The sequence below is a fragment of the Amblyomma mixtum genome, chromosome 3 (assembly GCF_055824585.1).
Source record: "Amblyomma mixtum isolate Tamu chromosome 3, ASM5582458v1, whole genome shotgun sequence".
Taxonomy (NCBI): domain Eukaryota; kingdom Metazoa; phylum Arthropoda; class Arachnida; order Ixodida; family Ixodidae; genus Amblyomma; species Amblyomma mixtum.
In genome coordinates, this window is record NC_143014.1 from 417,726,970 (window position 1) to 417,747,204 (window position 20,235).

The 20,235-nt window shown below is 49.4% G+C and overlaps 1 protein-coding gene across 1 annotated transcript in view; it reads left to right on the top strand.

Annotated features, from left to right (window-relative positions):
- Window positions 1–15,014, top strand: part of LOC149357782 (anaphase-promoting complex subunit 10-like) — a 28,895-nt gene extending 13,881 nt beyond the window's left edge. Inside the window, exon 4 of the mRNA XM_089584949.1 lies at window positions 14,669–15,014. Within this exon, the coding sequence (XP_089441075.1) occupies window positions 14,669–14,954 (286 nt within the window). The 3' untranslated portion in view covers window positions 14,955–15,014. The remainder of the gene's footprint in view (window positions 1–14,668) is intronic.
- The last annotated feature ends 5,221 nt before the right edge of the window (window positions 15,015–20,235 follow it).

Below are 20,235 nucleotides of genomic sequence, written 5' to 3' on the forward strand. Positions count from 1 at the left end.
CTGAGCCGCACCGTACAGGAAGGGAGGAAGTGTGAGTTAAAGAAGAGGGGCCGTAATGAAGAAAATAAAAATTGTATTTGAGGAAACGAAATTACGCATTAACTGTCTCACATATCTCAGTAGACACTACTCGAAAATTGTATTTGAGGAAAGGAAGTTGCGCAGTAACTGTCTCACATATTTCGGTGGACACCCGTCAAAATTCGCGCGGTGACGTCACGACAATTTCGACCAATCTGAAACGAAGACAAATACGCCTTGCTCGTTGGTAAATTAGTTTTTTAGGAAAGGCAATGTATCTGTCTCTCATATCTCGGTGGACACCTAAACCTCACCGTGACGGGAAGGGAGGAAGATGGGAGTGAACGAAGACACCGTATTCACTAGACGCACCTTTGTTCATTCCAAACGATCGAGCTAACATGGCGGAGTGGTAGCGTGCTCGACTCGCACTCCGGAGACCGGGGTTCGATTCCCAAGCTCGGCGAATTTCTTACTCGTTTTTATTTATCTGGTCTGACTAGAAAGGTTAATTCGACTAATTGGTTGAGTAAGCAATTAACTAAACTCAGTCAAACTTTCTTGGAGCATCACTATACGATCCCTTTAATTGGTTGCTTGGTTGGTAGCCAAAGTACAATTGGCCCCGTTTGAAATTCGCGCACTGTGACGTCACGACCGTTTCGACCAATTAAAAAGCGTGACATTTCTGTCGACAGCTCCTGCTTACAACCATGAGGCATTAAAGGCTTCCGCCTTAAAAAGCACTGAACTCGCCGCGTTCCAAACCTCCGCCTTCCTCTTCGATTCCCCTCCCGCACACGTGCATGCGAAACGCACGTATGCCACGGGAACAATCACCGCCGAAGATTCCTTATTATAAGAAAAAGGAAAGGCTGTCACTGAGGGGGTCCAGCGTCCAGTAGCAACAAACAAGACTGCAGGCGTTCAAACCTGCACTGCAGAACACTTCGTGCTAAAAAGTGGCAAACCGGAGAGAGAACAAGCGTTCTGGCGACGGCGCCGCCAGCAACAACAGCAGCCACCGACGCGCGTCGCGCCGTGCGTCCGCGGTGTCCGTCGTGCGTCCGCGGTTCCATGCACTGTGCTGGAGGCTGGATGGCACCGCAGAAAGTTCAGCGAACTTAACACCTCCCACGCAAGAATGTCACACGGAAACTCGATGTCAGTGGGGCATTAAAGTTCACTCACGGTGTCCGACAACAAAATACACACATACACGCACATGTACACCAGCTGTCCAATCAGTCCACCAACACGCACACATACGCGCACGCAGCGGTTATCTCAACTCGCACACACACAAGGTTAGGACACCAGTCCGCACATTCCAGAACTTGCCATGTCCGTTCTCCTACATGCTATCTGCCAGGTTAGCCCGTAACCCTCAATGCCCACTGTGACTGCCGCAGAGAGCTAAATGGTCAGAGCACTACCACACAACCGATATACATACTGATACCAAAGATCTACCTTTAGATACATCGTTTGTGGTTTCTCAAAGAGCAAACCTGGAAACAAACAAACAACCTAACAAAAATTAACCTTCCAATCCTACTCTTCCTTGCATTCCAACCGAGAGAGTGCATCAGCACACCTGTTCAGTGAGCCCTTAATATGCACTACTTCTAGGTCATACTTCTGCAATGCAAGCGACCAGCACATCAACCGCGCACTAGTGGGCGCTGAACGGGTCAGGTACGTGAGCGGGTTGTGGTCTGTTGCGACCTTCACTTTAACCCCAAATAACCAGGTATCCAGTTTCCCCAGTGCCCACACGACCGCAAAACCTTCCCTTTCAATTGCAGACCATTTTGGTTTGAGCAGGCGTTAATTTCTTACTCAAGAATGCAATTGGCTTCTGTACCCCTTCAACTGACTGCGACAGACATGCTCCTATCGCAACCTCAGAGGCATCCGTTGTCAGAAGGAACTCCTGGATGTGATCAGGTGCGACCAGCTCTTGCAACAATGCCAGTACCCTTTTCACCTCACAAAACGCCTCTTCTGCCTTGTCATTCCATGGAAGGGTATTCGGGACTCACTTGTTAGCCAGGTCCGTCAATGGGCGCACTACCTTTGAATACTCCAGTACATACTCACGGTAATAGTTAAACAGACCCAATACACTACGCAGCTCCTTCTTAGTTTTTGGAGCGCTCAATTTAGTGAGGGCGCTTACTCTCTGGGACGGGAGCATGCTTGCCTGACCCTACCACATGGCCAAGGTACTTTACCTTCCCTTGTGCGAACTTGCATTTGCCAGCATTTGCCGTTAAGCCTGCCCTTCTCAGAGTCTCTAGTACCACCCGTAGGTGTTTGAGGTGCTCCTCCCAGGTTGCCGAGAAAATGGCTATATCGTCAATGTATACCATTGCATACGAAGAGTGTTCTTTTAGGATTTCATTCATAATCCGTTGAAAAGTTGCTGCCGAATTTCGCAACCCGTACGGTATTACCTTCCATGCATACAAGCCCTTAGGTGTGGCAAACGCAGTAAGGCACTGCGACTGTTTGTCTAAAGCGATCTGCCATTATCCGCGCGTCATATCCAGTACCGATATGTATCTTGCACTTGCCACCTCATAGAGCATCTCTGTCATATTGGCCATAGGTAAGCTGTCTGATTCTGTAATGGCATTCAATTTCCGGAAATCAATGCACATCCTTACCGACCCATCCCTTTTGGCTAAGCACACCACTGGATGCGCGTACGCACTGTCAACAGGATAGACGAAATCCCACTCCAGCAGTTGCGCTACCTGACGCTCTATTTCCTTTCTGAATGCAAAAGGTACCTTATAAAGGTGCGATTTTTCTTGTTTGGCGTTGGGAACTAGCGTTATTTTGTGGCAGCCAACTTTACATCTACCTGGGCGCTCGGAAAATACTTCAGATGCAGCAGTTATGACATCAAACAGCTCATGTCTCTGTTGCTGCGTCAACGATCCGTCCAGGATCTCAAACCCTTGAGGTCGGTTCTTCAATTTGCAATGTGGAGTCTGATACATCTCACCAAACTCGTCATCCGAGTCAACCACGCACAATATCTGACTGGAACACTCTGCCTTCACATATCGCAACCACCACTGAACTGATAAATATTTTAAACTTATATCTTCAATAACTACTGCTTAACTCTTCGCATACATTGTTATTTTATTTGTTCATGGCTTCCTTTTTGCAGGGTTTGTTACTAAAAAGATTCATTGTATTAGTGTTCTGTTTGTATAATTTTAATAATGCAGTAATCTTCGTTCTTTGCCGCGCTGCCATTCTTTTGATTCTTTTGCTTACTTATATGTCATGCAAAGTGTCTTATTTGTGCTTTTGATTGATTCTTTTGCTTACTTATTTCATCCAGTGTGTCTTATTTGTGCTTTTGTTGTTTGTTTTATATTTGTGGTTTTTTTATTCTGTTCAATTGCCTGTGCCCCCCCCCCCTATGTAATACCCTCTCGAGGGCCTATAGGGGTATTTTGTATAAATACAAAATAAATAAAAACAACCCCTACATTCTGAGTTCGTGCTACGTAAGGCCGCAGCCTGTTCGCAAGCACCCATATGCTTCCTTCGTCAGTGTCAATGACATAGCTGTTATCTCGCTTCCTCTCCTTTATAACAGCTTGTCCGCGCCACTTCGGCTGCAATTTACCGACTTGACCGCTTTCAAGTATGAGGACTGGATCCCCCTCTCTGAACTCTTTTGGTCTAGACCTGAGGTTGTATTTGGCTGCATATGACTTCTGTATGGCTTCTACCCTTTCGTCAACCCTTTTCGCGGCGTCACTCATCTGTTCCCTTAGCTCAGACAGGTATTGGGCAGCCGGTTTGTTCAGTCCCGTCGGCGGTGTCCACTCACCAGCCCACGTTTTGTGGAGGATACTGAGCGGTCCATGTGGGGTGCGTCCAAACATTAGTTCAAATGGTGACCTGCCCGTCACATCATGAGGTACTTCTCTATAGGCCCAAAGCATGCATGGAACGTGACGGTCCCATTCTCGCTGATGATCGTGTACAACATGTCGAAGCATAGCCTTAAATGTTCCGTTCCATCCCTCCACGATCCCGTTAATCTGAGGGTGTTCTGGAGTAGAAAACCGCATCTGAATTCCTTTGCATGAATTCCTGAGTTAATTTGGGCACAAAGTTGGTTCCCTGGTCACAACAAATCAGTTCAGGAGACCCAAACCTAGTGAAAACCTCTATCGACCCTTGACACGTAGCTTTGGCTGTCAGGTTTTTGAGCGGTGTAACTTCTGCCCATCTCGTACACAAATCAACAATGCTTAGCGCACAGCGGTGTCCCCTTGCCGACCCAGGTTCAAGCGGTCCTATGCAATCCAGGAACACTACCTGAAAAGGTGTCTCTGGTCTAGTTAGCGGCGTTATTGGCACCTGGTCTCTAACTGTTGCATGTGAAAACATTTCGCACGTGTGACAGCTGCGGCAGTGGTTCTTCACATCCGTTACCATTGTTGGCCAAAAGAATGCACTTCTAATCCTCTGCTTGGTTTTCTTTTCCGAGAAATGCCCACCGCTTGGTCGGTCATGTGCCAGTTCCAGCACTTCATGCCTTCGAGATTCTGGGAGCACTAGCTGTTTGTGCATCTTTCCATCAATCATTTCTTCATGGAAAAGTAACTCCCCGTGTACAACCATCCCGTGGCTACCCTCTCGTGCCTGTCTCCACGCTTCTCGTAACGATATATCGTCTCGCTGCTCCACCTTAAAATCTTGAGCCCTGGATGTAGTTTCTGACATTGCTCGTTCCTGCCCTATAGCAAAAGCTGAGGCAACAATCGGCTCCGCATTATCTTCCTCCTCGAACTCGAGTGTAGCCTCTGTTTTGTCCTCATCCACCCCGTGTGTAGAGCTCAGCTCTTGTTCGAAAACAGCTCTCTCTTCTGCATCTGGCACCTGCTGCTTTTCGATTCTTTGTAGCAGTGAATAAGTTTCTGGTGTCAGCAACGCACCTACACCTTCGGCTAGCTCTGCGGTTACAGAGCATAGTACTGGCACCTGCTGATTGACTGTTTCTCCTTCCGGTACTAAGAACATAGGCACATAGATTAGGTCTGCATCCACTGTCTGTCCAAACGCACCTCTCAGTTTTATTCTACCGGAGCAGTCATCTCGACACGATACTGTAATCTCTACTGTAATCTCTTTCCCTGAGTCCACACAAGCTTCTGTCGGACTATCTCCGATTTGCAGCTTTACCCAAGTCAGGGAGTCTAATTCAACCGCTCGATCGGGTTCTCCTTTCCTTTCCAATTCGGAGCCGAGTTTATCGGGGACAAGCAATTCCGCTCGGGCTACTAGCTTGCTCGTGTCCCTTTTGGAATCTGTTGCGTCCTGCCTTTGCTGTGCACTTGGGCAGTGAATAGAGATATGCCCATATTTCTTGCAGCGAAAGCATTTCACACCTGTATGCCTATTTTTCCCACTAGTGTTAGGGCTTGGAGTTGGCGGCTCCTTTTCCCGTTTCTCCCCACCTTGCTGCGGTGGCTTAGAACCTTCGAAACGCTCCCGCATTTTGCCTACCCGCCGGTTTTCCTCGAACGCTTCCGCTAATCCGGCCATTTCATTAGCCGTCAGCCAGCTTTGGTTCTCATTTTGCATGACATAGGTCCTGACTTCGTCTGGCAGCACTTGTTTGAAACGATCTGCTATCATCAAATCTCTCAAATCCTCCAAACTTTCGACCTCTCGGCTATTAACATAGTACGTGAACATTGTCTCGAGCCTGGTCGCTACCTGATGCCATGAGTCACCTTGTTCTTTGCGTACCGCCACAAACAACCTCTTGTACTCATTCGGAGTCATTCGGAGCTCTTTTAAAACTCTCTCCTTAAGCTCCTTATATGGCATGACCCTGCCATCTGATTCGCTGCTACAAACGCCCTCATTTTCTCAGTCAGAAATGGCAACAGAATAGCCCCACGAATTTCTTCTGGAATTTTAAGGGTCTCCACCATTGTGTCAACACTCTTGAACCATGCGGGCACCATTGGATCCTTTTCTGGCATAGGCGCCAGCACTGCTTTCAATTCTTTTGCGTAATCGCCCAGCTTTGTGCCTGACCTCTATCAATGTTGCGCATCCGCTACTGACTGAAGTTGCATTTGAGTCAGTTTTATTTTTTCCAGCTCAATTTGGAGCTTTAACTTTTCAATTTCACACAATTGAACCTGATGGTCCTTTTCTACAAGCGATGCTTGTGTCATATTTCCTAGTGCCTGTTCTGTCGCTGGCACTTGCTCTGCTGACGCAGGTTGCCTGTTAGTCTCTAGACCATTCCCTGCGGCGTCCATCACTGTATCAGTCATTGCGTCTACCTATAGCTTACAATCACTATACAGACATGGCAACTTCGGAGAAAGCAGAAAGGTGCCCTACCTCTCTCGATGCTCCGTCGATCGCACTGCTGTCGCACTCAGCTTGATGACAGCGGACTCCCGGGAAGGTAGACGCACACGGGTGCGTCCCACAGCAGCTTACGACCTTGGAACGCGCTTCGCGTGGTCGCCTGGTTCTTGCTCTGAACCTTTCGACGTGGACGCCTGGTTCCTTTCAGCAGCTTGCTGTCTCGAACCCTCGAAGACTTGTCTTCGCCCAGCTCCTTCAGCTCCTCGCTGACTTGGGCTTCCGGCGTCCTCTCGAACTCGACCTGCGTTCGGGCCGGTCAGCCACCCGGACGCTCTCAAGGAAGGCGTCCTGGCCTGCGTCTCTCGTCTGTTTCTCGACGCAGCTTCGCGTTTCCTCCTTTAGGACGAGCTACCACTCTGCAGCTTGTCCACCGACTTGATCTTCTCACCTTCCGTCCAAAGCCTCGAGCAGAAAGACGTTGCGATCCTGTGTCGACTGCGCCAGTTGAGTTTCCCCTTCAGGTGGTGACGAGAGGAAATACTTGATGGTGATGAATTGACGGTTCGGAGTCGCAAACAGTCACGTTACTCGATGGCGGGACAAGAAGCGTAACTATTTATTTACACAAAATAAACGAGAAGAAACAAGCAAGGAGAAAACTATTTACAACATGACTGACACGTTATTACACAAAATCAGCCCCACTTCACCGGGAGCTTTCCGTTTTAAACCTTCTGTCTCCGCCCTTGGCGGGGACAGCAACCAATCAAATACTGGGGAAAGGATGAGAGCCAATCAAATGCCTAGGAAAGGAGAAGTTTCGAGCACGCACACAAAAAACACTAAACTCGCCGCGTTCCAAACCTCCGCCTTCCTCTTCTTTTCCCCTCCCGCACACGTGCATACGAAACGCACGTATGCCACGGGAACAATCACCGCCGAAGATTCCTTATTATAAGAAAAAGGAAAGGCTGTCACTGAGGGGGTCCAGCGTCCAGTAGCAACAAACAAGACTGCAGGCGTTCAAACCTGCACTGCAGAACACTTCGTGCTAAAAAGTGGCAAACCGGAGAGAGAACAAACGTTCTGGCGACGGCGCCGCCAGCAACAACAGCAGCCACCGACGCGCGTCGCGCCGTGCGTCCGCGGTGTCCGTCGTGCGTCCGCGGTTCTATGCACTGTGCTGGAGGCTAGATGGCACCGCAGAAAGTTCAGTGAACTTAACAGGGGATATTGGGAATGCTGGGGAAAATCGGCAGTCGGCTCTCGGCCGTTGAAGAGAGCTGGTCACTTGTACTGTGAACCCTTGTCGAAACGTCTCGTCACGCAAAATCATGGAGCGTTTACTGGATCAGCGATACGCGATAAAATTTTTATAAATCTTGGTAAAATGGGCAAAGAGATTCACGACATAATTAAGGGGGCCTACGGTGACGCTGCCTTGGGCAGATCAGGTGTTTTTTGTGGGGAACAAGCGGTTCCGAGAAGGTCAGGAAAGATTGGAAGACGTCGACCGTTCCGGACGCCCTTCAACCAGCAAGACCAACGAAAATGTGTAGCCAGTGAAACATTTACTGAGCTGTGATCGCAGTATGAGTATCAGAATGATTGCTAATGACATGAGCCTTCCTCAAACCCAAGTTTTTGAGATCGTGACCGAAACCTTAGCCATGTGGAAAGTGTTCGCGAAGTTGGTGCGGGAGTGTTGTCAGAGGAGCAAAAGGCCAACCGGAAAGCGATCTGCCAGGATCTCCTTCATCATGTGAATGAGGACCCCGATTTTTTGCCAGCACAAGGCGACAACGCTACCTCAGGCCCCCTACAGCCCACACTTTGCCCCGCCAGACTTTTTTCTATTCCAGAGAATAAAATCGACGCTCAAGGGGAAACATCACGGATCGGTAGAGGTGTTTCAAAAGGTCACGACGAGGAAGCTAAACAGCATTCCGGTCCAGGCGTTCCTGGAGGCGTACGAAAACTGGAAAACTCATTGGCAGCAGGGTGTAGGTGCGGAAGGGTGCTACTTTGAAAAATTCTAATCGTTTGTACTATTATGTTGAATAAACTTTACAAAACAAAATGAGTCCTACTACTTTCATAACAGACCCCGTTTGACTTGAGGAGGGCGGCTGGTGTAATTCAGACGCTTCTTCAGGCGTTTGCGCCGCTTATTGCTGTTCTGTGCCAGACGAATAGAGCGTAGTAAGCTGTTAGGTTCGTTCGTTTCGTGGCACCATTGTTAACGAAATTTGTTTTGCGCGAGTAAATGGTGTGGTCCTCGACGCTGACAAGGTGTCTTCGTAGCCGCAGTAAAATTGCAGCGGTTAATTATGTGCAGTAGGGCTGCGGCTTTCAGTTTTGTGCGAAGTCTGGGATGTTTCAAGCTCGTTTATATCGAGCTGCGGAACTTCGCTGCACACTCTGTACAAAAGAAGGGGACGTTTACGTGCATTTATTCAGATATATCTACAACTATTTATACTAATAGTATATGCGATAGTTTGCATGTATCGGCAGCCATATACTTTGCAGCTTTATACGTACACCCCGGCTATATACATTGCGGCTTTATACATCTCCCTCACCAGCGTTCCCTGTAAATTAATGGAGCACGCAATTTACTGACACATCATCACCTTCTTGGAGACTGTCAACTTTTTTCACCCTTCTCAAGACGGATTCCTAAAAAACCTCTCAACTGGCTCTCAAAGAACATATTCCTAGACGCTCTCTTGCTTAGACTTTGAAAAAACTTTCAACAAAGTTTCTCATCAACGCCCCTTACTTAATCTTTCACGCCTAAAGATGAATCCGTTAGTATACGATTGGCTCCGAAATTTTTTGACTAACCGCCACCAGTTCGTATAGGTTAACAATCACGCATCTTCCATTTCCCCCTTTTACCTCAGGCGCGCCACAAGGCACGGTTTTAAGGTCTCTATTATTCTTACTTTACATTAACGACCTCCCAAGTTGCCAAGTAATCTATCTTCCACCGTTCGCTTCTTCACCGACGACCGGAGCATCACCAACAACAGAGACACGTACCACCTGCAATGCGACATAAAACTTCTGGAAGAGTGGTGCGCAAACTGGTAATGTCTATTAAACGTTAATAAAACAAGTTTATTATTATTTCATCGTCGCCGATCGTATCCTACTCCTAACTACACCCTTCGCGGTTCTATGATATCCCACGCTTCTTCATATAAATATTTAGGAGTCTGCCTAATGCAAGATTATCTTAGACCTCCCACATAATGAACATAACCAACGAAGCTGTGTCCTTGGTTATCTAAAACTAGCATTTGGCACCTGCTTCCGTAAAACTGCGCGCCTATTTCACTCTTATTCATCCTAAACTTGAATATTCATGCTCAGTCTGGGTCCCCCAACAAAATAACATAGCCAGAACCCTCGAGTCCATCGAGAGCCTTGCGATAAGATTCATATTTTGCGATTATTCATAACATACGAGCGTAACAGCCTTGAATACAAAAGCTAACCTCCCCAGTCTTGAATACCGTCAGCGAATAACCAGACTCTGCCTTTTGCACAGGTTTTATCATTCCCCTTGAAGTCACTCTGTTATCACCCCTGCATACCGCCTTTCACTTCGAATCAGTCATCCGAAAGCTGTTCATACAGCTTGAGCATTCACTTCTGCGCATCTGAAATCATTTTTCTCCCAGGCTGCAAGAGACTGGAACAACCTGCCCGCTGAAGCTTTTATGCATCCTGGCGTTGAATCCTTCAAATCATTCATCACCGATCTAATTAAATGATGTTTTAGTCCACCCCTCATGCAATGCCTCTAGTGGGCCTTTGAGGTATTAATTAATAAATGAATAAACAACTCTTTTTATTTGTAGCCAATTAAATTTATAGAATTTCTGTCTATATGCTGTTTATACAAGTATTTGCAATCATAAGAGGCTTGTATTGTAGCGCAACCACTTTTGTATGCACGAGGAGGGCAAAACATCTCGTGGGCGAGCGGAACTCAACAGCAATTCAAACAAACACGCCCGGGTGGAGACGCCAGTTCGTACGCCCTCATATGTTTGGTCGCCGACTCCTGCGGCGCCGAGCGACACTCGCCGGTAGCAGATACACTGACGCGGCGCCGAAGACACGCTGCCATGTGGTACTGCCTTTACGGCGTTGTGACTCCCCCCCCCCCCCCTCCCATTCTGTGTTTCCGCCACAGCCGTCTTAACTTAAGCCTTTCCCAGAGGCAGTGCGGGGTTCTGCTTCAGCGGTGCTTCTCCGAGTACGCGCCTCTAAGCGACCACCTGAAAAGAACGGTGTTGGGTGGCAGCACCCAACACAGCAGCAATGACCCTGCGACCATGTATGTACCACTGCCAGGGAGACGACGGGCGGAGACATTAGACACCTTTAAAATATCGTGTACCATGATATCGTTACTGTTACCGGACTACCGGGTGCCCGCCCACCACCACACCGCCCGCGTTGATTGGTCCCGATGCTTCACGTGCGCGCGCAGCAGCCGGGTACGTGGCTCCATCTGGCGGCGTCAAGGCAGTTTGCGCATGCGAATTGACTGCGCGCGGGCTCCCGGTACTCCTGTATCGGTAACAGTAACACGGTACACGGTATGCTAAAGTTGTGTATTGAGTCGAGAGGTGGTGGTGGTAAAAACTTTATTTGAAACTGGAGATTTTGGGACACCTAGGTCCTTGGACATATTCATCGAGCAGCGATATTCTGAGACTCTTCTCAGCTTTTACTGTGTTTGTTTCTTTTGTAAATAATGTTGTAAATATGTGAATACAGTATTTCCCTTGCTTCCCCTACTCCAACTTTCCGACCCATGTTCCTTCCTCCATTGCCACAGCGGTGGTGTTCCTGCACCCCATGCCTGGTGAAACACGCTACTAGCACGGCAAAATTTATCAACGGTGACTGCTCCTGAGCACGTGCTGAAGCGGGCTTGATTTCGCTTTAATCTGCCTCCTTTTCTTCATACGCTTTTTTTTGTTTAGCATCGTTTGATTAGCGCCTGATTGTTGTCAGGAGTAGAGATTTGAAGCCCTGAAAAAAAAAACAGTGCAATTTTGGAGAAAAAAGTTTTTGTTTTCTTTCCAGCCGAGGAAAAATTGAAAAAAAAACGACAATTTTTCATGCAAATTTATGGTTCACTGATTGCTTGCTTTCAGTCTAGGATTTTTTTTTGTTTGAAAACCTCTACAGCGTGCAGCGTTGGAAGCACCCACATTTCGGGCGCCCAACGTGTCGTCCGAACTCATGACCCTCAGATTAAGAGTCTGAAAACGATTCCCTAGCAGATGCCATCGTCGATGCCGGGTAGTGCTTTTCAAACGATCCTGCTGCGAGTACGTGAGTTCAAGGCGAGGTGTTATAGATGCTCTAGGCTGGACTTGAAAATACACCTTTAATACTTGGACTCAGAGCTGAAGTAGAAGAAAATGGCTGAAAATTCCGCCGTGCGATACATAAGGCGCACACGTACGCGTCTTTAGCCAAATACAAGCCTACCTTGCTGGTGACAGAGATTGGGTAGGAAGGCTGTACAGTAACACTAAGGGAAATGGACGCAGACTATCATTTAATGAACTGTAGCACGTGGCACCATCTGTCTAGGCCTTTGCACCAACCAGCCGCTAACTCATCTGGCTTGCCGACTGCTGCAGATGCCACCATCATCCGACTTTTGTGAACGAAACTGGTCACGTTTCGTAAACGTGCATACAAGGCTTCGCAACACGCTTTCATGAGTACGCGTTCGAAAGCTTTTCAGTCGGACCTAGCTGTGGACACAACTTCAATTCAGGCTGCTGCGCGTAGTGGAGCAAACAGCGACAATTACTCCGAGTAGGATATGGCCTGACTTATGGTAGGTCAGATTTCATGCTCCGTTTCCGGGTGTTCGTTTCACGAACATGACATTTATATCTGCACACTTGCCTGAACTTCGGAGCATTATTATTCTCAGTTTTTGCCATGTGTTGCAATTTTTTTTATGAGAGATGCAGAGCGCCACCTCAGGAAGAAAGAGAGAACCTTTCTAAAATTCTCTTCTTCTGCTTTCCTTCGTCAGGCGCCACTCAGATATAACTCTCCCCCAAAGCAGTAGAGCAGGTGCAAAGGCTAGCCAACTAGGGTGAATAAGAAAGGAGGATAGGGGAGGACCTTGGACCGTCGGATCGGCCATATTCGGCAGGTATTGTAAAAATAGTGGAGGCGCTGGGCGAGCACTGCGGCGTTAAGCGATCGCTATTAGAGTGGGGGATAAGACGTGGTGTCGCTTTAGACTTCACATGCAGTCAAACGCAGCGATGCCGCACTTCTGGCCAAGTAATCCCCGTCGCCTGTCAGTCCACACCTGCGTCACACTAGGAAGGAGCTTCATGCCGAGTGCTGCGCTCTTGAACGTGTAATTATACGAATTTGGCTGAAATTCTGGACTCGCATATCTCAGGACACAGGAGCTTTACTAAAATTGTACAAAATGGAATAGGAATCACATGCCACAATCTCGAAGTCTTCAATATAAACATGAATGTTAGCTGCACAGAATAAAAAGTTGATTATCGCATATAGTTAATTACCCATATTAAGATGACATCCTCCCAGATTGCTTCCCCCTGACCGCATATCCCATGTACAAAATATACGTTTTTTGTAGTGTTCTATCCATTTCTTTCAAAATCTGACTTTGAACACAATGTATAACTTTAATTTCGCACTAAGCTTTGTCCGACCTGTGCCTACGTAGTTTCCCTATTATTTCACGGTTTACGCATGAAGAACAAAAGGTTTGGTTTGGTTTATGGGGTTTAACGTCCCAAAACGACTGAGGCTATAAGAGACGCCGTAGTGAAGGGCTCCGGAAATTTCGACCACCTGGGGTTCTTTAACGTGCACTGAAATCGTACAGTACACGGGCCTCTAGAATTTCTCCTCAAAAGAAATTCCAGCCGCCGCGGCCGGGATCGAACCCGCGTCTTTCGGGTCAGCAGCCGAGCACCATAACCACTGATCCACCGCGGCGGCCTGAAGAACAAAAGCATCATCACATATTCCTTGCGTACTGAAAGTAAATTGTTTCTGCCACGTGCTGCCTCTATAGCTGCTTAGCAGAGATGGCGCCTACAGCGACAGGAGTTGCGCGTACATTTCGGAAAAGCTTAGAGAACGACCTTCGTGCTGTGAGCTCCCGGCGCACGCGCCTAGTCTCGTTGCTTCTGCTGGCTCATGCCATGATCAGGCATTGATGTACAGCCCGGCCTACGGTAGCGCGATACTCGGTTGAATGTGACTGTCGCAATGTCTCGCATAAGCCGTATATTCTGTCATACATGTCGCACACATTCTTAAACTCATCACCTACAAATAGTAGGCACTGGCAGCTTTGTTGAAAAGCCGCCCCCTACGTGTTACATTCATTGCGACACGGACGCGCCTTCGGCATCGCTTCGGGGCGCGTCCTGCGCAGCTTGCCATTCTTGGTGGTGCTCTTGTTTGGATTGCGTCCCTCTTCTACACAATACGGCTCACTATTGCCGTCGCATGCTGCAGAGTTAGAGTGTTTAGGCGATGGCGTTAAACACGGTAACTGCAAGCTAGTTAAGCTTCCCATTAATGTTCCGTTCGAGCAACCCACCGCGAGAGCTGAGCCTCGCGCCTCATCTGGGTGCGCGCAATCTACGGCACACGCTGAACCTCGGCGCGTTTGTCTATTACAGCCGTTGACTTTCTTCATCAGGACGCACTTGGGTGGAATTGTTCATTTTATTTTATTCACACCACGCTGTGCACTTCATTCTCGGTTCTGAACATGAACACTAAAACATACAGCAACGCAATGCAGTTAGTGGCTAGAACCTCTCTTCTCCAATGCCGCGGAATTTGCTCCGGTCTACTTACGCCTCCCGTTGTTTCCGCTGCTAGTCCCACAGGGCTGTTATTTTTTAGTTCGCCTTCTCCCACTCCTGCGGTGCTGTTATGATCATGACAGAAGTGCGGTTCAGGTGGTCGCTGCGTGATCTGCACACGCAGGCCACTGCTTTCCTTCCCTCTCCCCCTCCCGACACTCCTTCGCAACTGCGCCGAATGCTCCACATTCGTACGACGAACGCATCTTCTAGGCTAAAGAGGCTACCCTAATCAGCTAATTACCGCCGGTCAAATTCAGTTCGCGTCCTACATTGCTGATTGCTGTAGCCCCATGAATGAAACTGCACGCAGGCTATACAGTGTCAACATTTGGTCTTACCTGTGCTTTCAGGATTGCAGTGAAAGTGGGAGACAATTTCGAAGACCTGCGGCTGTTCGAAACTGTTGACCTGCATGAGCCAATGGGATGGGTGCACATTCCCATGCAAGACTCGGCTGGCCGCCCTGTCCGCGTCTTTCTTATACAGATTGCAGTCTTGGCCAACCACAAGTATGGCTACGACACCCACCTGCGGCAGATCAAGTTGTACTCTCCTGTTCAACGAACCAGCGTCAGCGTCTTGCCTGGCGTCTACTTCACGAGTGTGGAATGCCAAGCCTTCAGCTGCATCCGCTGAGAGATCAGCGTTTAAGCATTACCTACCCCACGCCCGATAAGCCTTGATGACATTTTGTACTGATTTAAGCTAATTAAAGCGATTTGTTTCTGCATCCGTTCCATCCGGTCCAACCGAGGACCAGAGTGAAACCATTCATTTGCAATGTTGGTTCGATTACCTGTGCTGCTTGGGGTGCCGTGTTTTGATACCTTTTCTTCAAAATTCGGCTATTCTTGTCTCTACTCTTGCTCAAGGTCAAGCATAATTGACTGTACGGAAGAAACTGAAGCAGCCGTTAAGTCGTTGCTAATCGCGAAAAGGGAACACTGAATTCCTATACGTCAGCAGTGCCTGTACAAAAAACGGCGTGAGTTCGGGCCCCACGTCGGGCCCGAACCCACGACCCTGAGATTAAGAGTCTCAGAACGATTCGCGAGCCATCGTCGGTGCCAGGCAGTGCTTTTCAAGCGTTCCTGCTGCGAGTGCGTGGGTTCAAGGTCAGGTGACATAGATGCTCCAGGCTGGACTTAACGACACACCTTTAATACTTGAACTCAGGGCTGAAATAGAACAAAATGGCTGAAAATTCTGCAGTGCGACACACAAGGCGCAAAACAGCATAGGCTGCTGCACACGCACGCGGCTTTAGCCAAATACAAGCCTAGTTTGCTGGCCACGGAGATTCGGTAGCAAGGCTGCACACTAACACTAAGCGAGGTGGACTCGCACTATCATTTAATGAACTGTAGCACGTGGCACCATCTACCTGGTGTCAAGGCCTTTGAACCAACCAGCCGCTAACCCATCCGCCTTGACGACTGCTGCAGATGGCACCATCATCCGCCAGCCGACCGAAACTGGTCACGTTCTGTAAACGTGGATACAAGGTGTCGCAGCAGGCTTTCTGGAGAACGCGTTTTAAAGGTTTTTGCATGTACGGTCGAACCTTGCTGTGGACCCAACTTCAATCCATGGTGCTGCGCTGAGGCGCTGAGGCATGCTGAGGCGCTGGGGGAGCACTACTTCTTTAAGTGATTGCTATTAGAGTGGGGGATAAGATGTGGTGTCGCTTTAGACTTCACATGCAGGCAAGTGCAGCGAAGCGGCACTGCTGTCCAAGAGGAAAAAGTGATGACCGTCGCCTGTCACTTTACAACTGCGTCACACAAGCAAGGAGCTTCAAGCCGAGTGCTGCACTCTCGGACGCGTAATCACGCGGATTTGGCTGAAATTCTAGACAGGCATATCTGAGGACACAGGCGTGTTACTCGCGAAGAAATGGCGCGAAGAAGAGGGTGTGCTGGCCATTCTTGCCGGAAATAAGGGTAGTCGCATTACTTAATCTGCAGTCGCGTTTAATGACTTATGGTCGGTAAATGAGAGGGCGATAATTTTACGACGCGAGGCTTCGGCATTTGTTCTTTTTGGAGATTTCATTTGCACAGCCTTCCCAAGCTTACCAACTAAGCCGCTTGTGCTCTGTGTAACTCCTATCTGGAGTCAACTCCTCACGGGACTCAGCTGCCTACGAGACCTGGCCCTCCTCTGTATTTTGTTGCTCACATCATTCATCGTCAGCCTGACTACACCCACTGCAGGGCAAAGGCTTCTCCCATGTCCCTCCAAATAACCCGGTCATTTGCCAGTTGCGGCCACTGTATTCCCGCAAACTTCCTAATCTCATCCGCCCATTTAACTTTCTGCCGTCCCCTGCTGCGTTTGCCTTCTCTTGGAATCCACACCGTTACCCTTAAGGACCAGCGGTCATCTTGCCTTCGCATTACATGCCCTGACCAAGCGCATTTCTTCCTCTTGGTTTCAATTAGGATGCCATCAACCCGTGGCTGTTCTCTTACCTACTCCGCCCTCTTCCGATCGCTTAACGTTACACCTATCATTTTTCTTTCCATAGCTCGCTGCGTTTTCCTTAACTTAAGTAGAACTCTCTTTGTAAGGCTCCACGTTTCTGCCCCATAGGTGAGTACCGGTGCAATTCAGAGACTGGTATCCGGGTCAAGAAATCAACACTTCTTCGAGCATTCGTCGTCATTTTTGCTTGCATTAAATAGCCAAAGTATTGAGCGCTCTTCGCAGGCATAGCTTCGGATTTAAGCCAAGAAAAGCAAGAACTGAGGTAAGCTACAAAAAAAAGAGTGGAGGCTGGCTCTTCCCGAAGGGTTTTGTTTCTTTAGCCTGAAACGACAGCCGACTTTAATAATGCCATCGCTGGCTGTAAGGAAGGACATAATGAGCTGTTTACAGAACTTGCGATATTGTGCCAAAATTCCATGCGGGTTAAATGCTCTCCAGTGTTTCCGGTGATGTTAACTCCTTTAATGATCTCTGCTCATAACTCGCAGGTTTTTATGAGAGCGTTGTTACGACTCGCCTTCGTCCTGGGGAAGACGACGACATGGCAGCAGCGAAACGCCGACAGACCCCGAGACGCGCGTTGGGTGAACGCCTGGATGGCCACGGAAGCCGCGTCCGTCTGCCCGGTTGAGCGAGCGTTTCCCGTACACCGAGTGGGAACGCGCGTTCGAAATGCGCGCGAACGCCGCTCATGGACATTCCGACGTCTGCGCTACGTGGTTGGCATCGTTCCCCTCGCCCAGCGCGTGACGACGGTGTGATCTCTCGGGAGTGAGTGAGTGCGTGCGTGTCTGTGATTGGTGCCAGTGAAACCCGGCCCCCATCTAGGGACCCTAGGGAAGGGAACTCTTGAAAAGCCGGCAGCGGCACGGCCGAAGAGCTCTTTGTCATGATGGTCTTGTGTTGAGCTGTCGTGATGCAGCGTTCCTGCAGCTCACTTGTAAATATTGTATAAATTCCTCTTCTTTGTCTTTTCCCAGCAGCCTCGTCTCAGGCGTCCCTCAATTCACTCTCCGGAGCACGTCCATGCTACCTCGTCCGTAACAAACTGGTGGCAGCGGTGGGGTGCTGCTACCTCGTCCCTAACAAACTGGTTGGCAGCGGTGGGACGCGAAACCTCGGACGCCGGCGGAGAGTTGCGGACAACGGGACGCTGAGGAGCAGAACGGCGAGTCGGGGGCAGTGCAACGAGCCCTGTGTGTTGACTGGTTGCCTGCAGCGGACCGACTGCGCTGGATTCTTGGCTGCGAGGTTTGGTGAGTGCGGGACTTTCTTCTGCTGAGTTTTGCCAGGCTTTTGTTAGTGTCGGGAACAGAGCTGGTGATTGGGTTGTCGTTGCTGCTGGGTTAGTTGCAGCAAGACAATAGCGGGCAGTAGAGAAGCAGCACTCGGAGCAGCCATGGATTTGAAGACGCTGCGCAAACCAAAGTTACTGGAGCTTGCGAAAGAGTTGGGTCTGGAGGTATCAGACAAACTCAGAAAACCAGAACTGCTGAAGGCTATTCTTGCGTTGGAGGCTGAAGATGAAGAGCTTGCGGAATGCCTTGAGACCATTGAGGAGAGGGAATTGGCAAAAAGAGAAAAAGAGGAACGCGAACGTAAAGAAAAGCAAGAGGAACGCGAACAGGAACGCGAAAGAGAGCTGCGCGAACAGGAACGCGAAAGAGAGCAGCGGCAACAGGAATACGAAAGAGAGATGCGGGAACTCACGCGTGAACTTAACACGCTCAGAAGTATTAGAACGCGATCTCGCTTAAGTGTTTTCAGAAAAGGCGAAAATTTCAGAACTTTTCTGGAAAATTTTGAAAGAATTTGCATGGAGGAGCAGCTAGACGAGGATTATTGGCCACTTGTGTTGATGGGATTCCTCCCATGTGAACCTTGTAATGTCTGGGCGAGGTTGTCTGACGAGGATGCCCGCAATTATGCGATAACTAAAAGTGCGCTCCTCCGATACTTTCGTATTCCCGCGGAGGCAGATTTGGAAGGCCAAATTGACGGTGGTAAGCCACACCGCGATAGTGTCAGGTACCGAGTTAGAAGCTCCGCTCAGTCGCCGGATGACACGCGTGCTGTGCAGAAGTGGCGGCATAGGACAGGTTTGGTCCAGGAAAGAAAGGCCACTTCGGCAGCGAGGACCGAGGAGTTCGGTCAAGCAGCTAGCGAAGAGTGCAGATCCACAAGCCGCGAGGGCTCGGGGGATAATGTATGCACTAAGGCTAGCAATGAGGAAGAGTGCAGATCCGCCAGCCATGAGGGCTCGGGCGATAATGTAGGCACTGAGGTTAGCAAAGAGGAAGAGTGCAGATCCGCCAGCCGTGAGGGCTTGGGCGATAATGTAGGCACTGCTAAAAATAAGGAAAGGGGCAATGCGTTGGTTTTGAGCCCAGAGAAGCATGCACTTTCCGGGAAGGAGGCTGATTGCTGCGATCGAGAAGGTAGTACCCAGGACAATAACGCTACGTTAGCCGAACAGCGTCTCATAGTTCAAGTTCCGGGCAAGAGCGTTAGGGTAGTAGGATCGAACAGCAAGCCTCAGGAGGGCAAGTTGTTGCTCTCAGCAGAGAGTAATGGGAATGAAGAGCAAACTGTGAGTTGCAGGATTCCCACCGAAAACAAAGCCGAGCGATCTGCTTCGTTAGTGAGCACAGACAACGCTAATAAGGGAGAAGCGACCGTCTCTAGCCCTGAGGCAAAACCTGCTTTGACAAGCGAGATTGATGCTTCTGCTCAGGAAGAGACTAGTGAGCTTGCGGGCCAGAGCAGTCAAGGAATCAAGGGAGACCCTCCTTCGATGCGGCTGGCGAACCTTAGTAGCCAAGTTTTGGACACAGCGCTTTGCTGTAAGGAGAGCGGCTGCGAGTCACCCGAGTGCACCGCTGAAACCCCAGGGCAGATCGCAACGTTAGCCATCGAGTGTGGTTTAGATCAAGTTGCAGGCCAGGGAGTTAGGGTCGCAGGGTCGATTAGCAAGCCTCAGGAGAGCAAGTTATGCTCAGCAGGAGATAAAGTGCTGTCGGAACAGCTGGCTACTGCGACCTGCGGTGACTCACCGAAAGCACGAGCCGATAATTCGAACTTAAGGGTGAAATACGGCTCGGTGCTGCGTCAGAGAAAAGATGCGGAGGGTGAGGACACCGCGAGCAAGGGAGGCGCGCAGGGCCGTTCTGCGAAGGCAGTTTTAGGAAAGCGGCCGCGCTCAGAGAGAGCCAAGCCAAGGGGTAGACCGCGGAAAAAGGACGAAGGACGGGCCCAAAACATTGTAGGGGTTAAGGCCGGTCAACAACGTAATCGTCGGATACTGCCACCGCGGTACTCCAGACGCGACAGGCGCCGAAAAAGGGCCAAGCTGACTAGGCGTTTACAGACAAAACGAAAGCCACCTGTCCCATCGCGGCGACCCCGCGGTAGTTCTTGCAGGACGGGG